Source organism: Pteropus alecto, unplaced genomic scaffold (genome assembly GCF_000325575.1).
Source record: "Pteropus alecto unplaced genomic scaffold, ASM32557v1 scaffold86, whole genome shotgun sequence".
In the NCBI taxonomy this organism is placed as follows: Eukaryota; Metazoa; Chordata; class Mammalia; order Chiroptera; family Pteropodidae; genus Pteropus; species Pteropus alecto.
Genome location: NW_006442109.1, coordinates 18,911,082 through 18,938,952, shown reverse-complemented (window position 1 = coordinate 18,938,952; position 27,871 = coordinate 18,911,082). Strand labels below are relative to the sequence as shown.

Sequence of the window (27,871 nt, the reverse complement as noted above, 5' to 3'; positions counted from 1 at the left end):
ACAAATTTGGTGTTCAAAAACTTCCTTCTCTTGCTACAAATGATTCCTTGTCCTGACATACCTGTCTCCTCTGATACAGTTTTCACACATAGCCACCAAAGAGATCTTTTCAAAGCATAAATCAGATCCTATTACTCTTTTAGGTAAAACCATGAAAAGACTCCCCTTAGTACTTAAAACAAAACACAAGCTCTGTACTTTGGATTACCATACCCAGCGCAGCACAGTCTCTCTCTACCTTACTCTCCAATATGGACTTCTACATCTCTCCCCATATACATCTCTCCAGTCACACTGACCTTCCTGACTTCACTGCCTGCATCAAGCTTATTCCTACTTCAGACCTTTTGCTTTGCCTAGAATATTCTCCCCTCTGCTAGTCACAAAGCTGGGTCCTTCCTGCCGTTCAGACAGTATAAATGCTACCTTGTCCTCTGACCACTCAGCCTAGAGTAAATCCCCAAGCAGGCCTGTTGTTAATTTCCTGCAGAGCCTTTATAACTACCTGACATTGTTTTTGTATTGTTTTGTTTAAATTATGGTCTATGTCGTCTCCAGAGAAATGTTAAGTGCCAAGAACACCAGGACTTTGTTAAAATTCCTAGTATCAAGAAAAGTATCTGGCACATATTAGGTATGCAGTGACCATTTCCTGAACAAATCAAGTACTCTGTTCTCTATTCCATGCTACAAACCTTACATAAATTACTAAAACATCCTCTCCCCGAATGCTAGCAGACAAGGAAGAGCAAATCCTAGGAGGCTTGGTGTCTCCTGTGACTGCTAATCCAGCATGTTATCCTGCGTTTCCACAATAAGAAGTTACCTAAAGGCATTTGCTGTCATACACATCAGAGTGGAATCAGCCCTCTCTTCACCAACATCTGATAAGAGGGAAAGTTCAGCAATTTCAAACAAAAGTAAGAAGTGATGTTTGCCACTTGAGAGATACAGGATTATGCCAAAGCGCTGCATCTGGGAAATGAAACATAAATCAGGCCTCTTCATATTTATTATACTTACATTTCTAAAAGTTATTACAAACCTGTTGATTAGATTGTTGCTGGCTTCAGGGTTTTTGTATTGAGGGAAGGGCTTAGTAAAGTAATTATTTAAGGGAAGCAGAGGGCCCATGATACACAATACAATCCTCAGGCTATTTCTGAGTGCTTATTTTAGATGATTTTGTTACTAGAAAAAGGAGTCTGAGATTTCAGGGTAAGCGAATGGGGGCAATAATGTAAACTTTGTTGGTGTAAGAAACCATATAACCACACTGGCTTTTAATCTTTCTTTATGAATCTATATTGGCTCCCTGCTGTGCCCATCTTACCTATAGTGAACCACTCCTCCCCAGTGTGCTAAACATCCTAAATTTCACACAAATATTTAATACATTTTTTCTTATAAACTTTTGAATTGATTAGGACTGGTGTCTAAATATTAGTGAGATAGCTGTTGTGTTTTAACAGCCTCTTCGCTGTTATTGACTATTTTTGCTGGGTCATTCCCCTCTGCAAGATCGAGTCACATGAAAATTCAATTTATACTTAAAGCAATTGACTGACAAAAGTGCATTTTTTTTTTCTGGCAGTCATTTTAATTTTTTTTCCTTTACAATTCAAAAAAGGAAGTATCCTCCACTTTCTTACTATCTATTTTTCATGCTTAGTCCCTGTGTTTATTCAACAAATATTTTCTGAATACCTGCCTTATCAGACAGACATATACTAGATAATGAGGATACTGTGATAAACTGGTAAAGCAGGTCACTGCCCCTTTGAGCTTATATTGTCGTGGAGGGTGGGGAAGATAAAAAATGAAATAAAAAAGATGCTGAGACAGAGAATGGAAGATGGGCTGCTACTTTATAAGTTAACATTGAAGCTTAGACTTCAAGGTAAAGAATCAGAGAAAAAGCAGAAGACTAGCAATTAATCAGGCCAAGCAGCTGGGAATTAAATATCTGGCTTATGGTCCCAAATCTACAGTTGACTTTTTTCACCATGTGTTTCATGTATGCTTCATAATTTTGGATTTTATTCTGAAGATGAATACAATTCCGATTAATAATAATTGAATGTCCATTTCCGAGACTCTTTTCTTCCCATCCAGATAATGCCAGTAGAAGTCAGAAAGACTAATTCATAAACTGTGATGTGAGTTCAACAGATTGAAAAATCATAAGGCTGAAGAATACATGTAGTCTTCACAAGACATTTATCCCATCCCCAAGATTAACATCAAAATCGAATTTAAAATTCAGAAGGTATTCTTGCAAAGAAAAGAGCTGAGACAGTTTCTAATTTAGGAGATATAATAAAAATAATACTACTTAGCATTTGAACTTTGTGAACATTTTAAAATATTAAAGAGAATATTTTCTACGTTTTAATTGTGCATCAAGGTGTCCAGAATTCGGAAACAAACAAAAAGTCACCAGAGGATAGTGAAAATCAATTTAAAAATCTCCCCAAGAACCACTCATTAACAACTGGGTACACTTGCTTTCTCAAGTGAGAAAACTTTTCATTATAATATGGTGTTACATGTTTACTCTGAATGAAATTCACCATATCCTGAAAATAGAAATTAGAAGCAACCATATTAAATGATTTATGGAGAAGACATTAGGCAAGAGCTTTAAAGGATATGCTGTATCATTTATACACAACAAAGTACTGAGTATCTTATAGATTATGCTGCTTAGTCTTAGTATACTTCATGATTTACCTATGAATTAAACACCACTTATGATGCCTTTTTTTTTTTTTGCGGGAGGGAACAGATCGATAAAATAAGGGCCAAAATCCTTAGGTTTAATCCATTAGTGAAAGATAAACAGATTTTGATAACTACTTCTTGTCACAAAACTAAATTCTGATTAAGAATAATAATAAAATGTTTTAGAATACAAGAGTTTAGTCTTAGAATCAGTGGACATGGAATACTAGTTTAAGGCAAAAGAACATCCGGTGTGGCTCCATCACTGGGCCTCAAAAACAGTGACACAATCCATCATCTAGGTATTGTGTGTTATCTGGGCACTCACTCCTAGAGCAACTCACTGAATCTGTTGTATTTAATCCCAACTGTTCTCTTGAGTACGATAGAAGAGTAGATCATTTAAGTCAGATGTATATTTCATTGGCATAGTTTGTCATGATTAATGGAATTATGATAAACAAGCAAATAAAATTTTTATGAAATATACTCAAAACTAGTAATTTTCTGCTTCTATTATTACAAATTCCAGACATCCTTGATAACACCAGAAATTCTGTGCCTAAGATCAAAGTATGTTCTAAAGATTAGTTCAGCGGATCATTAGTATAACTAAACATCAAAGGCATAAAGGAAAACTATGTTTAAGAGATCTTAAAGACATATAATTTGTTACTATCTATAAACTCGACTTTATAATTGACAGAGTTGAATAAAAGATAGATCCTTGGTAATTAAAAATGTTGGACTGCCAATCATATGATTACACATTTTGTGAAAGTTCTAGATTTAGGTAGCTTAGATTTGGAGAGGCATATCAACTGTCAAATTATTTTCTCACTTAAGCATCATGATAATTATGTTATTCTTTCCATACTATGCTGTACAATCACCTGTTTGATGCCACACTATGATTTCTGCAAAACAGGATTTGGCCTGAGAGATAAGAGAGACAGATCTGCTAGAGCACAGGCCAGTTCCTAGGAGGAACAGATGGGGTGAAGAGATCCCAAAGAGGAAAAGGAGTCTTGATTCCAATTTCAGAAATGATTAGCACAATGACAGCTAATCAGAGCATTTAGGCAGAGGTTGAATGTTACGAAGAGAGTAATAGTCCTAAAATAGCCATCACCCTGAGTTGGAATGACTGCCCATCTTAAACAAAAAAAACAGGGACTTAAGTCCTATGGCCACAAGGAACTGAATTCTGCTAATAACTTGGATAAACTTAGAAGAGAATCCTTGACTTTGAATGATATAGCAACCCCAGCCCACATCTGGATTTCAGCCATGTGAGATGCTAAACAGAGAACCCAGCCAGGTCATGCTAGACTTCTGGAACATAAGAAATAGTGATATAATAAATGTGTACTGTTCTGAGCCTCTACAGTTGTGGTAATAGCATTTGTTACACAGAAAAAGAAAACTAAAACACATCATCTTGAAGGGTCCAAGAAGAACCTAGAGTAGAGATTGAGGATTCTGGTTCCTAGAGAGGCAACCTGGAAGGAGGAGTTATACTAATTAGACAGAGAAAAGAAAATTCAGAGATCCAAGCAAAAGTTAAATCTTATCAACTAATCACAGCAAAACCAGAGAATTCTGAAGTTCTGGGACTACAGAAACATCGAAAACTAACTTTTAATAAATCAGATCCCAAGCTTAGTTGGCAACAAACATTCAAGAATGGGATGGGGAAATGAAGACAGGACGACATGGGAACCCAGCAGTGAGAGAAATCTGTCATACTGGAGCCTGGCTTCAGACCATCCACCAGTGGTTTCAAGCTATACTGAGACTAAGAGAGCAGAGACAGGAACCAATTTATATATGATTCAGTCAAGACTGGGCTCCAAAATCTTCCTAAGTAAAGAAAGGAAAGGAGAGAACAGGTAACTTGACTACCTGCTTTTCTAACATGCTACAGTACTGAAACTAGAAAGAAAGGTTTTGGTGAACCTGTACCTCTCCATCACTAATCTTTATGCATCCAAATTAATATTTTAGTTCAAGGAGCAAAAAGGAAAACAAAATCTTTGTTACCAGAAAGTAAGTGGAGGAGGCCAAATTTTGTATAATGACCAGAGCCCTCTGGTAGGAGCTGGGAGGAAAGTAATAAAGGTGAGCACAACTATGTATTTCATAAGTTTTCATAATGGCTTTCAAAAAACCGTCAAGTGTTGGACAACATGTGAAGACAAAAAAAGAAAAGGAAAAAAAAGAAAAAAAACCCCTAAAATTGTCAGTCCTATGTGGATGTGCACGGAGTTAAATATGTGCCTAAGAGCCCCTGATGCTCATAGCAGCCTTTTTTTATACCTGGTAGATCATACTTAGACCAAAAGCTTATGCAAGATATTTTAATTTGGGATTAAAACATTCGTTTCCAGGAGCATTATAGTACGTCGACAATTACAAATAATGTCATTTATGTCATTATTTGCATTTAATGTCATGAGTGTTATTTGTGGATATACAGAACTGGTTGTACCTCCAGGATATCACTATTAAAATGCAATTCAGAAAAATGGACTGGAATATTAGCTGGATATATTTTTCAATATGTTCATGCTCCTAGTTCCAATGAATAAAGCTAAAGTCTTAATGCATTTTGTTTTTACCAACAGAGGGAAAATATTTCATGAGAATAATTGCTTTTTTTCCCCTGAGAGTTGCTTCCTGTTACATTTTTACATTTGCTACTCTCCTAGGGCCAGGTTCAACATAAGTCACTGGGACGGAAGTAGTGCTCCTTTTGGGAGGTTCCTTTAAATGGGTCCAGATGGCACTCTCAGTCAATAAGTGAGATTACCGTCTTTCAAGAAAAAATATTTTATTTTTCTTCTTTTCTTTCCTGTTATCATCCACTAACCCTTTTAGTTAACTCAACATCTGAATTTCTACAAAGTTCACTTGTTACACCTGACAATATCATCCATTGTGGTAAACATAAAAAATAAATATAAACATAAGATATTCCTGACATAAGGCAACAATTTAGTTACCAAGGAAACTCCAAGTTTCTATAAATGGTAATATTCACTATCACCTTTTAATCAGAACCAGCAAGTTGCTCAATAACAGAACATCCAAGGCCGCTGGAATGAATCTCTATCCCAGCAGACAGAGACCTCTTTCAGCGGGTCGAATAGGTCCATCTTTGGGTTTTACAAGTAACTTGGTCTTAGCATACTTGAAAATGTCACAAATTTTAAAAATCAGAAAAAATTCACAACTGGGAAGAAAAAAAGTTGTAAAGGAAAGAAGAAATAAAGGTGAAAAAAAGTCTCTAAACAGTTATAGGTGGGTAATATAGGATGGACATGATTACAGAATTGTTTCTAAAATATCTATATAAAGTTATTATAAATGAAAGCATATGCTTAATAAATTATGCTACACTGTCCCTGGATTAAGATAAATAAAAAATTATAATGCTTTTTATGCTTAACTTTTATTCATGTTTCTATGCTAGAATTCCCATCTCATCAGTCAATTCATGACTATATTCAAAATATTTACTTCAAGAAGAAAGTTGCAATCTTAGATTCCCAGGTTTCTCACAGTGTTAATAAATATTGTGGGGTTAGAAGGAGAAATTGAAATAAATCTAGGCTAAATCTAGGCTAAATGACATAAACATTTATTTAGTAAAAAGGTTTACTTTAGAATTAACAGAAGAGATAACACTTTTGAAATCAGCTAAAGCCAAAGCAGAACAAACCCTTTCTCTACTAGAAATCACAACTGCCTATCAGCAATTATAAAAACAATAACACTGACCTTGAATCAACCTTAAAGGTCTTTGTACACAATTATATTATCAGTTTTATAAATTTTCAGTTGCTATCTCAGCCACAAATTCAATAAATGCAGACTTGATCAGTAATAGGAAGACAACTCTTTTAACAACCTTCACTGAAAAAGGCATTTTGAGAAAGTACACACTATATGAGCATTTTTGCATGTTAAAAATGACAGCTCTTTTAAATCCTGCTTAGTACCTTAGACAAAGACTTATAACATTTCAGGTCAACAACAATAACAATGCAAAATCCAAAAAAATTCAGCCAAAACCAGAAATGATTTAAATAATTTATATCTGCGATCTTGGGAAATCAACAGTCAGCTAAAAGGTTTTTGTACCTGACGACTTTTTTATTCAATATCAGGATTCAAGGTAACTCTTAAAATTTTTTTTCTCATCTCGAGTATATAATTTTACCTCTTCCCCTGTATCTTTAACATTTCTGCTAACAACGGTAGAGAAATCCAATGAAAAAAGATCTCTTGCATGTAGTTATTGTAATTAACAGATTCAATATCTATTACTGCCAGTCAAGTATCATAGCAACCCTGTATTGCAGAAAACTGCTAGAAAACTCTTCAAAACCAGCAAGGTCTGCTTTAGGGAAATCTTGGACTACACTGAGGACATTACTGGTTGTCAACATCTGTGGGTGTTGCTATGGGTATAGCAACAAAGAGCCCTGCCATCTATACAAAAAGTTGTACACACAGAGAAGATGGGAGGGACACAGAAGATAAACTGATAAGAAAATCAAAAAGAAGAATAATTGTACTGGCAATACACAATAGGCACACGATTTTGAGTCCATGTTTTACACTAATTCTTTTCTATTGAAGGTGGAGAATCCAAATTCAACGGAACTGTAATTGTGACAAAACATGAACCAGGGGGTGGAAATAATATCCTAAAACTCTGCACTTGTACCATTTATCGCAAGTCTTAATTTGAAACTGAAAGTGAATTACATTTAAAATAATATTTAAACTTCCACTTATAAACCCTTGATAGTCGTTTATAAATCTGCAGAAGAGAAAAGAACAGGTTACTATGAACAAGAACCCAATATTGATTTTTTGGCAGTGCAGTACGGCCTCTCCATTCTATTTGGCTGCTGTCAAAGCCACTCTTTAACAGCTGGAGTCAAATTGCACTATTTACAGCAAGAGCCCTTGTCAAGTGGACCATAAGTATCCTAACAATACGCTATTCAAATGGCACTTTGCCACACAAATTGCTGACTTGATGAATAACCTATGTCAATGACTAAGGCCAATATAAAAGTTTCATTTTTATGAGAGGTTTTACATTCACACATTAAGTAAGCTTTCTTTGAGGAACTATTAGGCTATATATTTCAGGCCTTTGGACGCTGAAAATAATTAAAATCTGTTTAAATACATCAAGGGAACTTGACAACATTAATATGGATCTGGTGTTAACTACATTTGTCACACGAGTCAGAACAGTGCCCTTCTGTTCCTGGCACTCCCCACCGGCACGTGCAGCACAATGCAGGACTTAAACCAGCCACGCACCATGAAATACGAGCATTCTCCCTTTGTGCCTCTGATTTACATGGCCAACCAATGTTTAGATACAAGCAAGGCTTTGAAGTCCTGTGAGGAAACTCAAGGTTGCCTCTGTGTGTGAGAGGACAGCTGGAGTAATTTAATGGTGCATTTCCTACTTTTCACAGTGACTTGGAGACCTCCTAAATTAATTTTGAAACAAAGCTGTGATACGCTTTTCACAGCTTTCCTCAACATAAAGGTAAACTTTGTGCCAAAAAAGTTTAAACTCATACCACAAAGTGAGAAAAGCGAAGTTTAAACTTTTTAAAAACAGCTATAAAAAAAAAGCGGCTCTAAAAAAGCAGCTATAAAAAGTCTTAAGTAGTACAGTAATTTTTAATTAACTTTACAATAGTTAAAAAAATATATAATTAATACATATAGTACTTATGAGAAATGGTTATACTCTGTCAAAAATTTGCATCACTTTACATGTGTTCAAAAACCAAATTGCTTTGTATATTTCTCCACTATTGTGTGGATCTCTATTCTATCTTACCAGGAAGGGTGTCACCATTTAGGCACTACAGTTTTAAGTTGGGATTCACAAAATCAAAATACATAAAACAAAAGCCATACTCCAATGTTTACAGAGAGAAATTCCTGTATTTTCATGAAGGGCTTGCATGACTAATAATAAAGCTCTATTTTATTTTAAAATTATACAAAATCAATGGAAAATATTTCCTATATTAAAAAAAGTTATATGCAGTTTAGTTCATTAAAAAGAATATACTAAAAATTCACTATAGATCAAGAAAGTGAAAATTATTATTCTATACTGAGAATTTACTGCTACACAGCACGATTGTTTTCAAATAGTTTGTTCTTTCATATAGTGATTCAATTTTGATAATAAAATATAGTTAAATAAAAATGGAGTTAATTTGCAACACGCAATATTGCCACAATGAATTATTATTTCGTATTTATATATGTAAATTTGCAGGTGACATTTAGAAATCTTACCATTTAGAAACTACTCTCGTTTTATTTTGGTTATGTTTTTGGTCATACAATATGAAAGAACTAATGTTTCATTCTGATAAAATAATAAGTAGTAGTGTGGTCCAGTTTTCTATTGGTGGCCTACCAATGCACCATCTGTTTTATGAGAGGTAGCTAGATAAAGCTCTAATAAGATTTTTCAACAAACGGCACCAAACAGACATCATATTAAGGTCAACTAAAGGTTAAAAATATACAAATATATTTCTGGAAAGCTCAATTGGAATGTAAGTAAATGTAAATGCATTCTTTATAATCAATTTTATATGTTTAGATAAAGGTATACATATAAGTGTATTAATTAAAGAAAATCCCATTTAAAAATCTTGCTTGGATTAAGAACTATAATGTCCACATTTATTTTCTACAAAAAGCAGATTTACAAACATAAGCATTTCATGAATTCTGTCAGAAAACAGACTGATACAACGCCTTTTGGATTATATTCCACATAGTGCTGAAGGAGTTGGGATACATTGTTTTATTAAAAATTCAAATATCTAGGGAGAAGAGAGGTGTTGGCTATTTTGCCAGTTCCTCCTAGTACTAATTGATCTCCAAGTCCAGAGAGGACTCTCTATATCAGAAACTGGCAAACTGTGGTCAGTGAGCATCAAATCTGGTTCACTGCCTGTTTTTGTAAATAAAGTTTTATTGGAACACAGCTGCACTCATTTGTTTAAGAATTGTCTGTGGTGGCTTCTACGTTCCAACAGCAGAGTTGAATAGTTACAACAGCAAAAGTCTGGCCTGCAAAGCCTAAAATATTTACCATATGGTCCTTTATAAAAAAGTGTGCTTATCCCTGGTCTAGTTCAACATTGTCCAATACAAATAAAATGACCACCATATATGTAATATTAAACTGCGTAGTAGCCACATTAAAAAATAAAATAAAATGTGGATGAAATTGATTTTAAAAATATATTTTATTTAACCTTATATGTCCAAAATATCATTTTAAGGTGCAGTGCTAGCCAAATTTCAAGGGCCCAGTAGCTATACGTGGTTAATGGCTACCATATTAAACAGTGTAGCTCTAAATAAACAACCATGGGGAATTGTTGGAGACCCTTTTAATAGACAATCTGTTTTTAAAAAGACATTCCTAGGACACTACAATGGATCTAAATTGTGGCAGTTAATATAACCCAGTTTATCCTTTTACTCATTTTACAGACAAGAAGTGCAGAAAAATAATTTAAAACCAACAGGCAACAGATAAAATAGGCCTTCTCTCTTTAAAATGTAATGAAGCTACAAAGATTTCTGCCATGTAAATTTGTTGATTTCTTACTTTGAAGCTAATTACTTCCCACTGCAATTTAAATAGTTTTTATCTTGCTTTATCCTCAGCAGAATCTGAGAAAAGCTGTTCCCCATCACTAATATGATATTGTATTCCTTTAAATCTTTTAAGACCCTGACCCTCTCTTACCTTAAAGATTTTTCTTTGTCTAGCTGCACAAATTCAACTCATCTAATATTTCAAATTGGACTCATTTTTTTTGTTTTATTGTAGTTGTTGTTATCTTTAAAACCTTTCCCCAAATCTATATGCACTCTTTAAATGCAAGGAAAAAATGCGAATAGAGCATTCTAATAAATTCCAAATATTGCCGAACACAGAGCTCACTGCACAGACCTTACATGCTATTCTTCTATTTAAACAGTGCATTCTACCATTCAAAAATATTTCATTTGTGTCTCACTAAAATCCACACCAAAAAATTCTAAAACAGAGTAACCTTAGTTCTAAAGTCCACAGGTTTATTGTTCCTTATTACTGCTACCTCTAAAGTGAGTATGATTTAAATCCTCTTTTTAAAACAGATTTTTTTCTGGTGAAAACTCACAAAACATTTTACTATGTTAATAGTAAGGAAAATGGAGAATTTATAAACAATATTGAAATCTCATACTTATCAAATTTATAAATAAGATGAAGTTAAAACAAGTTCAATGGCTTAAATCCAAGAGGATGAAGATATGAAGTATATAATTGGAGAAGATATAAATTAAGAGAAGCACAAATAAAAAAGCTCTAGTTAACAGTAAGCTCAATAATATTAGAAGAATAGCATATAGAACAAAGGAGGTGATAGTCCTAATTCAATTCTCTGACTCTGTAGAGAGTGAAGGTTGGAAACTGTAGTCATCTAAGGTAAAGGGCAGCAGCTAAGAAATAAAGTGGAAATCAGCCTAAGAGTAGGAAAACAAGACCCTGGCATTTTATTGCTTCCTAGAGTCAAGAAAGAAACAAAATTATATAAAAAAATGAAATCTATTTATACTATTATCACTACCTAAAGGGTAGCTCTGAGGTCCTCCAAGAAACTGAAAGAAATAGCAATCAGTTTACCTTCTGGGAATTAAACTAGTAAAGTAGGCACTTGATGAATGAGATTTCCTCCTGCAGACCCTAGACATCTGACATGCATGAGTCAAGACACATCTCCAAGTTCTTATCTACTATTCTAGCATATAATTCCCACTATAAGATGTACATTCTATTATGAATAGACAGCAATAAAGCCATATTAAGATGGGAATGCATGGCAGTCAGCTGGGCTCACTCACTGGGCTTTATTTATTCCAGTCTTAAAATACATAAGTGTGGTTCAATTTCCTGTCTCATGACTTTCATATTCAATTGTGAATGTTATAACTGTCTTTATAAAACATGACTTCTTGAGAACATATAAAACAGTTTTAATAAATGATTATCATTCTAGTTTATACATTTGGATCTTGGGTGTTTGGTTAGTGTGACTCAGTTGTCAAAGGGTTGACAAACCTTGGCCTCATTGGTAAAATCTAAATCAAGTCACTAAACCTAAAAAGCTAAAGACAGTATGCTGGTGGCCCATCCCAACCCTGCAATTCTGAGGCACAAACTGGTCTTTCTTGAAGATGACACATTTCTTTGCTTCTAACTATATACGTACACATGAGATAAAATGAAGTTTTATTTAAACTCCTTATTAATGGTATTTTATCAGTCTTCATATCTTCAAAATATGCAAAATGTTAAAAATATGTAATTTAAAATCAGCTAAAATTTGACTTAGAAATCCCACTTCTGGAAATATATCCTATTAAATAATATCAAATATGAAAAAAGCTTTAGCTGTTATTCATAAAAGTGAAACATAAAATGTAATCCAAATATTAAGCCACAGAAAAATAATTTATATCAGTAATAGTATATACACAATATATACAGCATGATTTAGCCATTAAAAATAGGTAACATTATGAAAATGTTTTACTTGAAAAAATCCTACAGTAAATATATGCATAAAAATTGCATAGTTATAACAAGATGAAGAGATAACTTGGAGGTATAGATGACAAAAAGATGGAAGAGTCCCTTAAAGAAATCAAATGAAATTACTATATCATAATTGGAACTGAAAAATAATAAAGCTTATCCAAATTTCTGTGAAGCTGGTTGACTTGGTTTATGAAAATAAATGTAAACTCCATCACTGTGTATAAACTGGGGCTTGGAAGCCTTCAGATGCTGAGTATATCTAAAGAATTGTCCATATGATAATCCAGTTTTTCTGATACATTTTTGGTTTATTTGTAATTCTCATTAGAAAAAAAGACCAAATACTCTTAACTAAAAAAAAAAAAAAAAGATCCAGACTACAGAATGGAGGTTTTTTTCTTTCTCTCCATGGAAAACTATCTAGAGTTCAAAAGTTATTACAAAATTGGCTCAATTTTGATAAGCTAAAACCTATTTTATCAAAAAGAATGTTATACCAAGAATAATAATCACTCAAAAATTTATCCTGATTCACCCAAGATCACTTGGTAGATATGTCTGACAGAGGTGATCATATCTAAGTTCTAGTTTTTGTGCTGGGGTTAATTGTCATGTGTTTATGAAGGCATACTACTTCTTAGTCAGGGTTAATGATATTTGTAAGCAGCAGCTTGATTTGAACCTACCTTACATGAAGGCTCCACCTGCAGACCAGGGCAAGGTACTGGCCCAAACTGGTAGGAGCTGGAGGATCTTGGTTCTACACTTTTGTGCTTGGGTGTCTCTGAGGCAACTGAAAGTACAGATTCAGGCTTTAGAAACTGTGAATCATCACAATTAAGAATAATTCTTGCTCTTTCTCCTGTTTCATGTCTTTCCAAAGTACCTGAAAAACAAGATTAGAAATAAATATTTATGAGAAATATTTACCCCAAAAGAGTGAAAAGAACAAAACACCTTTAACAGAAAAATCACAGTTCTGTAAGTTATCATGCCTCACTATCTTCTTGCAACCAAAAAACAGCCTGAGGGCTTGCTCTAAATTATTCAAATCATGGTCTCACCAAAGGCTGAAATTATGGACTTGAAAAGCTCATCTTTCTCTTTGTGCTTTCTCATCCACTAAAATCAACAGGGCATTCAATAGTCTTTAACAGTAAAATCTTGTACTTATTATACAGTATGTAAGTGATCAAAGACAAAAAACTATGCAATATTTTAGTGCTGTCCCCTAGTGTTCCAACTCTCAAACAACAGAGAATCCACAGTGCTTTGCTTGAGTTTCTGGCTTAAAAGGTTTCTACTTGTAATATATCATTTAAGTGGATAGGGCAAGTAAGAATACAGACGTTTTGTATCACTACCTCCCTCACTCAAGTACTTTCACAGCTTCATGAATGCAGGCCACTCTAGCGTTTTGTTGTTGCTATTGCTGGTATTGTAGCCGTTAAAACCTTTGGCCTTTATTTCTTACATTAGAAGGGAAAAAAAATTCTTCTGCCGTCTTCTTTGCTATTCTTGCAGTTTCAGAATTTCAAGGTGCTGGCAAGTTTAATTTAAAGTTAAAAGAAACAAGTATATAACAGCAAAAGTATCAGAAAACAATTCACAATAAGTTAGTGTTTTTATGAAATACAAAGTCATATACTCAGTGAAATCTCAATACATGTGAATTAACCATGACCATTATCTCATATCAGTTACGAATTCATATACATTCTTCATACCATATTAAATATGTAAAATATATCCTACTAACTAAAGAAGCTAAGGAAAATTAACTTGACCTACAATCTGACTTTATTTCATATTATACTTTTCCTACCAATGAAAAAGACATAGTTGTACTATTTGCTAAGAAAGAAAATGACCGTTCTTAGTGATAAAATTAAGAAAATTATCAATTTAAAATAATTACAGTAAGAAATGATTTTACACCATTATGTCTTTAAACAGGTGGAGAGATTTGAAGCTTCTGACTCTAATCCTTATTTACCCTCTTCTCATTTATATCTTTCCTTTACAGCAACTAAACTACCATTAGTTGGTGCTTCAGATTCTGAATCAGTAACAACTACTATGCTAATATACTGGGCAAAAATTTAGACTCTAGTTTCTTAACAATATTTTTCCATTATAACATTAACATCTTTAACATATAAAACATAATAAATGTTGTTTGACTAGGCTTCCTTTTCTTTCAAGATTGATGTCTTTAATAAATGAAGTTGGCAGCAACATCAAGAAAATCTTTTCTCTCAAGGATGACAATAAGAAGAGATTCTCAAACCAAAGAATAGTTATTATCACTTTCTGAATATAACCACATTCCAGAACTTGTAACCGAGACATCTGGTAAAATTCACTGCCTTTATGAGGAATTTCTCTTTGAATATGGTATCATCATGGATATTTTCTTCTCCTAGGTTTTCTGTGTTTCCTCAAACTACGATATTTTTAAAAGATACTGGGAATCTTGGGAAATAATTTGGTATATTTTAATACATATGTTCCTTATACTATGTTTTATATATTCATATATCCTATTCTGTACCTAATGTCTACTACAAACACAACTATTTCTTATATTCCTTGTATTTTTCAGTAACAAAAATAGTTTACGTACAATCTTGAGCAGCTGGAATCCATTTTCATTCGTGCACAGATAACTAATCAGCTCAGCATCTACATGCTATTCACTGTGTGGGATGTTGGCAACATACGGTAAAAAACTCAATCCTGTTCCCCTTGGAACTTACTTAAAATTTAATGCTAGTGCAGATGCAAGAAACATCAGAAAACTAATTTGTTATAATATTTAAAGTGACACATAAGCTATAACAAAACTAATTTGTTATAATATTTAAAGTAACACTCCAAACTGAAAATCTCCCATTCTAACAAAATATTGGACACATGATTTTATGAACAATAGTTTCCATCATGATTAATTATAAAATACTCAAAAAATAGGTTATTTTGTTTCAAAGAACTGGTTGAAGCAAAAATGTGATATAAGGAGTAGTTACAGTAAGTCAATTTCTTTAAAAATTACCAGAGACAAATAAGTAAATTACGCATTGAAAATAATAGGTTGATTTTCTAATAAGTTCAGAACAACAGCTTTTGAAAACCCTTGGTCAAAACCCTGGCTGTGAATAGACAGGGATTCCCATGTGTGCCAGTTGTTAATTTATTGACTCGGTTCCAAATCCACCTTTCGCTGCCTGCTATGGAAATAAAATATTTTTCTTTTCACAGCTGCTGTGATGTTAATCTATGTGGATAAAAGTTTCTGGAAAGATCTGGTAGAAGAAAAGCCTTTTTCTTTTCAGTTCTGGGATGCTCTATTGCAGCAGAGTGGGTGGCTTCCCCAGGACCAGGCTCCTGCAGTGCACAACAGCCAGCAGCACCTAGCAGACAGCAGCGTGCCCTGGGATGGTTTTGTAACAGAGTGCCTCTAGGGAGACATCTCGCTGTAAATAGCTTTCTCTAGTAACATAGAGGGCATATTTCTGGTAAGATTTACCACACCACACCACACCACAGCTTCTCCACTATCCATTGAGCACAGCTTTGACCTCTCTCCAGTAAGGTCAGGATCTTAGCTCTCTGGGAAACCTTTTCCTCAGGCAGCCTATCTCAGCTCTATGGGTAGTGCTTGCTCTTTAAATCTGCTTTTCCTGTGTTCTTTAGTTCTTATTAATCAATCCCTGGTATCCAAATTCTTTCTGATAGTAATTCTTTACGTTAAATTTTCTCTGTTCAAATTACTGGTCATTTCTCTCTCATTGGACCCTGATTAATACACCATAATACATCACTTCCAGTGCAGAATGTTCCTTTAAATATATCCCTAAAATTATGAAATTTACATAACTTCAGGAATATAATAAAATTGTTGAGAGTCAACAACAAAAACAGTCAACTAGGAAGGAGGGTATGACCCCAAAGAGGTCCAAGGAGTACCTTTGCAACTCTAATAAAATGTTGTTCAAAAAAATAATACAAAATTGCCCAAAAGTAAACTCTTCATTGTATAAAATGCTTTCCAATAAACATCTTGCATTTTTTCTATTATTTTATTAATATGAGTTTTGATATAATTTGTTTTATCCTAAACTATATAATAGTACATTAGAGAATGGAGCCAATAATAAGAAAAGAGAATTTAGAACAATTAACATCCTAACAGAAAGTGAAAGAAAGAGGCACTGGCAAGCATTCAAAGCAGTTCTCACCTATTCCTCAAAAGCCAGTGCATAGATATTTAAGCATCAGCCAAGATTCTGGTTGCAGGCCCACATCTACAATATTTCCACTTGTATATCCGGCTTTCACCGCCAGTTCAACACACCCTGCAGCATACCTAATCACATTTTTTTAAAACCAAGACTTTCTCAATGACTCCCTTTGCAACCTTGTGCCTAACCATAGTCCTCTGTCTCTGCCAAGGCTGACAGACGGTAGACTTCACTGCATGGTAGATAAGAGCAGACTCAGTACCACCCTACCTTGCACTCAAGTTCTGGTTTTACCTTACCTGTCGTGTGGCCTTGGGCAAGCCATTTTATATTTGTGTCTCACTTTACTCATCTGTGCAATGAGGATAATAATAATTCTTACCTCAGAGGGTTACTGTGAGGATTACACTGAGCAGATATTTTAAAAGGCATAGAAGGTTGTAGGATATAGTGAGTGCTGAGCTACATGATAGCCCACCTCTGACACATGACAGGTTCTTACTTGGCCCCTTCTGAGCAGTTTAACAAACCTTCATGGCTCTGTGGCTCTGGGATTCTGTCTGACAACTGAGCCCAAGGTCATTGGGTACAAGGCCAGTGTGGGCTGTCTCCTGTCTCCTAACTGGGACTTGAACCTCCTCAATCAGCCTCGTTTCTCAGGCTAGGCTATAATCAAAATCTGAGGAGGATTATAAATTTGACTTATTTTTTAATCCTCTTCAGCAAACCAGACTGAAGTCTGGCATAAATTAGAGGCTAGATAAATACTTCTTAATGGATTATATGGCTAATGATTTTTTACTATGGCTACACTTAGTATTAAATCTCATATCCTTGACCTACGAGTCACATTCTCGCCCCTGCTTCCTCCCATGTCATCCTCCCATTGCTCACAAATTAATTTTTTTTTAAAGATCCCTGAAAATAAATCCTAGTTCCATCTCACTCTTCACGTATTAGCTTAAAATCTCACCTCCTCAGAGTGGCCTTTCTAAAGCAAATATTTCTCCTATCTTGCGTTATTTTCTATCATAGCTTTTTCACTTTACAGAACTTAACACATTTGTAATTCGTATATTTTTATTTGCTTGCTTAAATTCAGGGCTGCCTCCCTACCAGATGCTAAATTCTTTTTGGCAAGTATGTTTTCTATGAGCTTGATACAAAGCAGGGCTCAAGACATGTTCACCGAATGAACAAATTAAATTTTATCCTTTCCCTGTAGCAGTGGAAGGAGGTGGCTATGTAATTATCAGAGTATACCAAGGTCTCAATGTGACAGGTGTTAATGTCAGACCACACCCATTATAAATTTCGACCCTAGAGCCCAGGAGGGGCAAAAACGAGGAAAAGTAGTATTCACACGTCCATGCCTGTCCCACTCTCAGTTATGCTGCCAGGTCACTCCCGAGGCCCCAAGAATATGGAATTGGAACCAGCAAGCCAGTTCCTGAACGTGACATGTTAACTTGACCTGTGAAGGAGCCATTTCTCATCCCATGGACTGAGGAACAGAAAATGCTAGTCTACAGAGAAAAAAAAAATGAGAAAATGCAGAGTGAGAGACAGAGATGCGGAGGGAGGGAGAAGGAAGGATGGAGAAAGGAAGTAAACAGGGAGAGAGGAAGGGCACAAGGGACAGAGGGCTTCAGCTTTCTAGTTCTGTTTTTAAATTAATCCTTTCCTAAGGACTACCGCCCCTGAGATCCCTACAGTACACCCCTGAATCCTTTATAGTAAATACTTCTTTCCAGTAAAACCTATTTCACTTGGCTTTCACAGCTTGCTAGATACTTAAAGGATCCTAATAGAGAAGGGACAGAAGCTATGTTTCTACTATGGTGAAGGCCAAGTTTGAAGATATCTAAAGAGACATGCAAAGTTAACATGTATATAGAGTTCCAGGTAGAGATCAGAACAGAGAGACAAAAGCTTAAGCATTATCGGCAGATGGGTGAGGATTAAATCCCAGCAAAAGAAAGCCATCACCAAGAAAATTTGGACTGAGATGTTTCAAGAGACCAGCATAAAACCTTTAGCAGTTTCTGTACGTAAAAAAGAAAGGAGAAAGATTCAGACACTGTTGTAAATTAGTATGTTACTAAAAATACAGCTGTATGTTAAATGCCTTGGGATTGTCAATATTTATAGGACACATACAGTTTTTTGTTTAGTTTTTAAATAGGAAAAATAATCATTTTGTAATGTGCCTGTTACGAAATCTGATTTTGAAGTATTAAGCTATCTTAAAGCAAGACATGTACCATGAAGGATGCTGCCTTCAATTTTGATAGAAGAGCAAGGCAGATGGTAGAGAAACATTTTTAGGTGATAAAATATACCTTATGGTATAATAGACTCGAATATCTACATGAAGAAAAGAAAGGAGTAGTAATAGTCTATTTCGATTCCCTTCCAAATAGCCAGAAGTTGCCTCCTTAATTTTATTTCTCTTGTAATTTGCCCATATTTGCTGTCTTCTATATAAACTTCTTTTCAAAATCAATAAAATTATCATAGCATATTATCAATTAATAAATAGCTTTAAGTTATATATTTAAAAGGCCTAGACAGATAAATTCCGTCCCGCAACTTAACAATTAGGTTTGCTAAGACTGTAGAAAAAGCAATTGCTACTATCTCAATGGGACAGAAATGGTTAAAAAAGAAATCACAGTCACTTAATGAATCCATCTACAAATAATCAGAAGTAAATTAAGATTCAAAAACAATATCCAAATGGATGAACATTTATCACATTTCACAAAAACATTTTAACAAAAATATTATACTTAAATAATTTAATTTGAGACAGTAAATAACTTACTATAACTCATGTTACTTTTCCTACAGAAATTGCATTACTACAGGAACATAAAATTCTCCCAACCCCCTAAAATCATATATATTGTAAACCAATAAATTTTAAACAATTTGTTTAACAAAAATAAAACATTTTCAATTAAATATTCTGCTTATGGGATTGTAAAAAAAATTGAAGTTTGGTAAATAATTCCTATTGTGTAACTAGTAATAATATAAATTGTACTCACAGGAACTCAACAGCAAGAACATTATATAGTTAGGTCTTTTTTCTACATCAGGCAGGCATTTTTTAAATAAATCTCCCATAATATTGGGCGATGATTAAGAGGACGGTTATATTTCAAAATGACTCTAAAACAGAATAGTCTAAAAAAAAAAATGGCCTTACTAACACATTTTGTAGTCAAATTCCTAAAATTAGGTTTCAACAAAACACCTGTCTGGCAGCTATAATCAAATTCCACATATAAAAATATTTGACCACTGGGTCTGTTGTAAGATTTATCATTTATCTTCAGTTACACATGAAGTTCATTGCTTTGCTCAGAGAAGTGTATGGAGATCGACCTGGTGCCCCCTTTCTAACAAAACCATTTCACAGTTACTGCATCTTACTCCAGAAAATGTATAACTGATAGGGGTTCTGACCAGGGACAGGAGATCCTGGAGGTGTCAAACTTAGCTAACTAGAAAATAATGGAAGGGTGGAGAAAGAGAATGACTCTGAAAATATTAAATTAGGCATAAAGGCATATAACTTCATTCCTACATATATCCGAATATAATAAATTCAGCTGCAAAATAAATTGTTGAGGATGCAGCTCATTTTGTTCTCTATAAAGGCCTTAGTATGATAGCAAATTCAGGATCGGCTTCACATCAACCTTAAATACCTTAAGGGTATATAGAATACATTTTTACAAAGTCCCTGACCACAGTGACCTTTAACTCCAGGTCTGCCACCGCCTCCAGCACATTCAGAGCAACACTGGGATTTATCAGCTGGGCCACATTCAACCCTTACGTCTAATTCTGACCATTGACCTCCAGAAAAACAATAAAGGGGTGGGGGTGGGGTGAAAGAAAAAAGATCAAAACACACAGAGTTTTAAAGTTGTTGATATATAAGAAATACAAATAATGCATTAATTTTAAACTGGGGTTTTCTTTATAAGGCATTTACTTGTCGCATATCTTCTTAAACATGTGCTAACATCATAGAATCTACTATGATTAAATTTTAATTTTAACGTCACTGTAAAACTTAATACAATTTATAACCAATTTAAGAGGTGAATGTTTACAGAAAAGTGTTTCTGTATTATGAAGTAAAGAATATATTGTTTTAAATTACCTATTATATACAAAACATTAAGACAGTACTGCTTCTAAGTATTGAAAATGTCATTCATTCTCTATTGTTTGAATTTTTATACCACACATGCTTATTTGTAAATTTAAAAATATTTCAAAAATAGAAATTATTTTCCCTCCATGGTCTTGGTTGAAAATTAACTTCCTTAGGGGATATAATATCCTGAAGATTTGACTGTATTAATTACTTCGTCACTCTGGTGTCAATTTAATTGGGTAAATACCTTACTGAGTCGATCTGGAATTTTGCCTGGAAAGAGAAAGAGAATTGGAAAAGGAAAAATTGGGGCACAGTCTCCTTAATAGGGTGCTGGATGGGGGTGAAGTCATATGTAAAATTGCCATTTTGCATATGGCTGAGATAGAAGAACAAAACATTTTAACTGCAATCAGTTTCCCCTTGGGACATGGCAGTGGAACTTGCAAAACTTCATACCAGGTTTTTACACCTAATGACCCCAAAGTCCTCTCTCATCTTTTTATTCTGTGCTATGGACTCACATATCCATGGGAGACCCCAGAAACTATCCTATCTGGGCACCAATATAATAGGCAGGATTTTAAAAATAATCCCCAATGACCCTCATCTTTATGTGATTCCTTCCCTATTAAATATGATGGGATAGCTCTCCAGTGTTTATATTGTTCCTTAACAAAAAAGAGAATATAATTAGGCAGGATTTAAAAAATATAATAGGCAGGATTTTAAAAATAATCCCCAATGACCCTCATCTTTATGTGATTCCTTCCCTATTAAATATGATGGGATAGCTCTCCAGTGTTTATATTGTTCCTTAACAAAAAAGAGAATATAATTAGGGCTTCTAATCAGCTGACCTTAAAACAAGGAGGTAACTCGGGTGGGCCAGGTCTAATTAGGTGAGCCCCTTAAAAGCAGAGTTTTCTCCAACTGGTGGAAGAATAGAAAGTCAGAGATTTAAAGCATGAGAAAGATTCAAAGTGCCATTACTGGCATTGAAGATGAAGGAGGTCTTGTACAAGGATCCGGGTGCCCGCTTGGAGCTGAGAGTGACAGCTAGCTGACAGACCGATAGCAAAGATCTCAGACCTACAACCATAAAGATTAAATTGTGCCAAGGGCCTTCACAAGCTTGGAAGTAAATCTTCCCCAGAGCTTCCAGTTAAGAGTCAGGTTGGCTGACACCTTGATTTTGGCCTCGTGAGACCCTAGCAGACACCCGAACTGAGCTCCCCTAGACCTCTATACAGAACTCTGAGGTAATAAATGGGTGTTATTTTAAGCTGCTAAACTTGTAAATTTTTACACAGCAACAGGAAATTAATACAATTAGAACTTGTGGAAGTACTTTTACTTTGGACCACAGATTTAGACCTCAAGCCTTTAATTCTTTTTTCATGATTTTGCATGTGAAAGTCCTGCCTCTCAAAAACAAAACAAAACTGAACTAAATACCCAAGTGCATAAAATCACAAAAAATAAATGTGAACCGGGTTGGACATTTCATACTTTTTATAACCCCTTCTCCTATCCTCATTTTCTGTGTAGTAGAAATCATAAAGATATTCACTAAATAGCCAGTGATTGAACAATGATATCTATATTTAAAAAATGCCATTTTAAGCACTCAATTACTTCAGAAAGAATCATAGGTAAGCTATATATATTCTTTTCTCATCCTTCTATCATCATTATCATCAAAACTGCCATTAACTACTACTGAATACTTTTAAGTGCAAAGTGCTTTGCTTAGTACTTCCTATAGCTCATTTAATTCTTAATTAAAACAATGCAGCAAAGAAACAGGTTCAGAAAGGATTTAAGTTTCCAGGTATTTGTGTATGCTATGGTTGGGAGAGTGATTAGGGAAAAGCTAGGAAGGGATGGTAATGCCCTGCAGTGGAGTTATACATTTCCACCTTATACCATGAGGAGTGGCATGTTCATGGCTGAGTTTAAAGTACGTAATGTTAGTCTGGCACTACTAAGAAGAGAAATGAAGAAAGGGTTTGAATAGCAAAGTAATCGGTTAGGAAAATTTTCAGTAGTTCATATAAAAGATGATGAAGGTCCCAACCCATCTGGCCCCATGTCATAGAATAGTTACATAGGTTCCAGTGGTCTTCAGTGGGTTCTTAACATTACAGAACCATTTCCTTTTTCTTCTTTAGTTAGAGCATTTATCTAATTCTTCTCACCATCATCACTGTTCCTGTAGTTTATCATCTAGTGCAACTTCCTCTAGGTGGTTAGTATACCTTATGTCATGGAAGGAGCCTTACAAAATAGATAGGTTGGCTTCTGGGTTTGTACTCAAAAGAATTGAAAACAAGGTCTTAAAAAGATATTTATACATCTATGTTCATAGCAGCATCATTCACAGTAGTCAAAAGGTGGAAGCAACTCAAGCGTCAATCAATGGATGAATAGATTTAAAAAATGTAGTATACACAAAATGGACTATTGTTCAGACTTAAATAGGAATTTCTGACACATTCTATAATACCAGTGAACCTTGAGAACATTATGCTAAGTGAAATAAGCCAATCACAAAAGGACAAACACTGTATGACCTCACTTACATGAGGAATCTAGAGCAGTCAAATTAAGAGACAGAAAGTATAATTGTGGTTGCCAAGGGCTAAGGGGAGGGAGGAATGGGGACTTATTGTTCAATGGGTACAGAGTTTTAATCTGGGAAGCTGAAAAAGTTCCAGAGATGGATGGTGGTGACGGTTGCCCAACAATGTGAATATATTTAATGCCACTGATGTGTGCACTTAAAAATAGTTAAAATTTAATGTTATGTATGTTTTACAACAATCTCTCTCTTTCTTTTGCTCTCTCCCCCCGCCTCACCCACACCATCTGTGTTGATAAGACAGCCCAAGGAAAAGAAATACACTGAGAATAAACCCAGGGAATAATATAGAGAAAGCATGCAGAACAACATGAGAAAGAGTGGCTATTGGCCATCAGAAGGCAATATCATGTAAGGCTGAGGGTGGAGAAAGAGAAAAGAAAAACATTGATGACAGAGTGATTGCAGACAAATCAAGTACCTGCAACCCGGAGAATGACAACTGAACTTGGCAGTGAGGTAACCTCAAGAAGTACAGTTCCATTGGAACGTTGTTGGCAGAAGTCAGATTAGAATGTGTTAAATAAATGAAAGCAAGAAAACAAGACACAGAGTATAGAGGGTATTTTGTAGAAAACTATCAATTACTTTGGGGAGAATAACAGAGAAAGGTAATACAGAAGCCCACAATTCCATAGCCAAAACATTTAGGACCATAGGATTTTAGAATCCAGAATTTTTCAGATTTTGGAGATATAAGATGCTAACAGTTATAACAAGGTCTGAGAGAGCAGACAGTAGTCAAACATGTCACCTATCTACAGCAAAAAAAAAAAAAAAAATCTATCTATCTATCTATCTATCTATCATCTATATACACATGCATAGTGTAATAAATAACCTCATGTGAGTTAAGATTTGGTTTTGTTGCTTTACTACAAACTAATTTCTTAAAAATATCCTGCTTTCAGAGTTCTTTAGATTTTGAATTGTGGCAAAAAAGGGAGGACCTTCAAAATAATTGGTACCTAGGAGGCCAGAGCTAATGAAAATGAGAAATTCCCTGAGATGAGTTGGTAGAATGTTCAGTTGTCCAGAATATAGGATATCTGCTCACACACTTCCCCTTATACCTATACAGGTCAGCTAAGTCATCTGATTTCATTTTTGCTGATTGTTTTGTCTATGTCATCTATGATTAGATTGTAATGTACTAAAGATTTATCAAAAGGGCAGCTTCTTTTATAAAATCATTGATGAGGGACAGCCTTGCTAACGGAACAGTCTTGGGAAAACAATCACAGTTGTAAGAAATGAAGACAAGAATATACTTTTAAATGATAGACATAAAATAAGGAACTTGTAACAATGTGATTTTCAAACTAGACTTATAGTTGATGCTTCTGAAAAAAAGTGTGATAACTAATGAAGGTTAACCTTCAGCGTAACTAATGGATTAAAAGTAAATTGTCAAATCTTTTTATTTGTTCTTTTTCTGGAATCTCAACCCAGAAATATTCTCAATTTTGATCTATCAAAATAAAGTACAATTCACTTAACTAAATTTACGAAAACAACTTAGTATCTGCTCAAATAATGAACTATCTATAAGATGATACCCTGTGTCCCTCAGTGGAGTTTCTGGTACTTGATGCTTCCAAGTGGCTGAAATAAAGCCCTTGTCTTCTTATTCTTAGCACAAGGGCCTAGAGTAGAATGGAATCTGCTTGCACTTGAATGTGAAAAGGATGGAGGAAAATAGTGAGCCAATCCACTTTTTGACAAGGCTGAGATTAGCAACCAACATTTTTTGTAGCATACAAGATAAAATTTGACAATATTCCCACAGTCAAATTCTCTGCTCACAGCTCCCAAGCCAAGGACTTGACCTTCAGATTTGTTTTCACCTGATTCATCATTAGAAACACAAAAGACCTTTCCCATCAAATCCTAGCAAGTAAGTTAATGGAACAAGTTGGATATTATTGATACACTCAGAAAAATCAAGTGCATTCGATATTCTTTATCTCTCAGCCAAATCAGAGAATCTACTTTCCCAGAGAATAACAATCATTACAGTCCACTGAGTCTTGCTTTTCCAATGGTTTCTGTGGCAGCTGGCTACTGGGAAGTTGCTAGGGAATTAAAAGGAGGCAGCGTGGGGAGGGGCAGATGGCTCCTTTGGGTTTATTTCACCAAACATGGCAGCTGTGAAACCCACTGATGTTCCAAGTGTCCGTATAAAATGCTCACAGAAGGGGCTAAGCTAAGAAGGAGCCAGAGAGCAGCCAACCTGATGTGTTCCTCCTTCTGTTGCTGTAGAATAAGCGTCTGAGAACATGAAATGCAGATAGGTAACAAACATACCCATCCAGCCCTCTATCCAAAAGCAGGAATCAGCTAAAACTCATTATAGCCAAGTCTTTTCCTTACTTCAGTAAAACCCAGGAAGACAGCAACTTACAAAGGAAACAATAAAGGCAGTGAAGGGTGCAGATTAATTAATGAAAGTAATTTTAAAGCTGAGAATATTTATTTGTGTCATTAGAATGAGATTATACTGATTTTTGCATGTTTCTGAACATACACAATGTTCCAAAGACATCTTAGAAATCCACAATAACACACCTAACATATATTAAAGGTGCTAGATTTTTATAAAAGGTGGAGTCGAATAGCTCATCACATACACACATACCTCTGTGTGTATTTTAACAAGTAAAAATTAATCATAAAATATAGAATTTTAAAAATCAAGAATATCTAAAAATAATATAGAACCACATTCATATATAGTTCTGTAATAAAATGTAGATAATTGTTCAAATATTTAAACTAATAATGGTTGAGAAAGAAGCAAATCTAGACTTAGGAAAAGAAAATTACTTGTGCTTCTTTTGTTAATAGGCTTTCAATGTGACATCTGGATTTTAAAAAGCCCAGCAGAAACTACCCCCGTGCAGATCTTTTTTTTTTTCTTGAATTTTTCTATATCCTTGGGATTTCCTCTTTGAAAAATTTGTAAACTCATAAAATCAAATTAGCATTTATATAGTTTCACCAAATTGGAGAAGTTCATGTTCACTAGATGGAATTACAGAAGACTACTCTGGTGGTGGTGGTGGCAGAATGTGTTCACGTGTAAGTATATATACATACACACACATATTAAGGTGTCTACAAAGAATTTACATTGAACTTTAAAAATTATAGAACGAGGCTTATATGCCTCTCTTCAGCAATGCAATGTTGGTTGAAAATATGGTTAAACTTATTATGGTATTTTTGTGCTGGTATTAAAAGAAGGCAAATATCGACCTATACTACCCAACTATATCACCAGTGAGTAATTTCTATGTATAGCGCATTAAACATCTTAGACTAACAGGAGTTCTTAACTTTTTCCATGCCACGAAAAAGTGCAATTTGGGGAAACCAATGAACTCTTTTTCACAATCCTGATTTAAAACATTGCTAATAAAATACATAGGATCATAAAGGATATCAATTATACTGAAATACAATCTTCAAAATATTTAGAAACCAAACTTCCATGCTTCTTTATTAATGTATTAAATAATAAGAGCCAGTGTGTACCTAAAAGTTTATGACAGTGATAAATATATTTGAAGATACTGGTGACAACTCTAATGTGATATGAAAATATCTGTGATGTGTACTGATGACAAAGTGACAGGTATTGCTAGTAACACTGTAAATTGTTCCCTACATTCCAAATAGACAGAAATACTTAATTTTATCTAGGATTCACAAACCCTTAAAAAGGGACTTGTGGATTGCAGAACCGGTGAAAGGAAATGGCCTTCTAACTCCACCATTATACCTCCAGAGTGTTACATTAATAATGAAAATATGAGCTAATAATTGGATAACCCTTACAAAAGACTTTCACAATATAAAAATAAACATAAGTATGTCTCTGGATAGATTAATATGTACAAGGAAAAAACACTGGACATATACCAACTGTTAATAAGGACTATTATCAACAAATGTTAGAATTCTATTGCTTTTTAAAAATGTTTTCTTTACACTGTTTTCTTTTTATTGAGGTGGAATCAACATAATGTACAATGACCATTTGTAAGTGTAAAATTCAGTGGCATTTAGTGCATTCATGATGTTGTGCAACCACCAACTCTCTAGTTTCAAAACTTTTCTTCACCCCCGAAGAACAGTTGCACCCCATTCTGCCCTCCCCTCATCTCCTTTCAACCACTATTCTGCTTTCCAGATATCTCTATGGATTTGCTTATTCTGGGTATTTCATATACAGAATCATACAATATGTGATCTTTTGTGTCTGTTTTTTTTTTTTTCACTTAGTTTACTATTTTCAAGTGTCCTCCAAGTTGTAGCATGTATCAGTGCTTCATCTCACCTGTAGAGTAGAATAAAATTGCATTGTGTGTATGTACTACAACTTACATATGCATTCATCCACTGATGGACAT

At 34.5% G+C, this 27,871-nt stretch overlaps 1 protein-coding gene across 5 annotated transcripts in view; it reads right to left on the bottom strand.

The window, feature by feature from the left end:
- Nucleotides 1–27,871, bottom strand: part of WDR72 (WD repeat domain 72) — a 202,116-nt gene that overhangs the window by 113,152 nt on the left and 61,093 nt on the right. For all 5 annotated transcript variants that reach the window (XM_015595872.2, XM_025038947.1, XM_025038946.1 and 2 more), the window contains exon 14: nt 13,078–13,277. In XM_015595872.2, the coding sequence (XP_015451358.1) occupies nt 13,078–13,277 (200 nt within the window). The remainder of the gene's footprint in view (nt 1–13,077; nt 13,278–27,871) is intronic.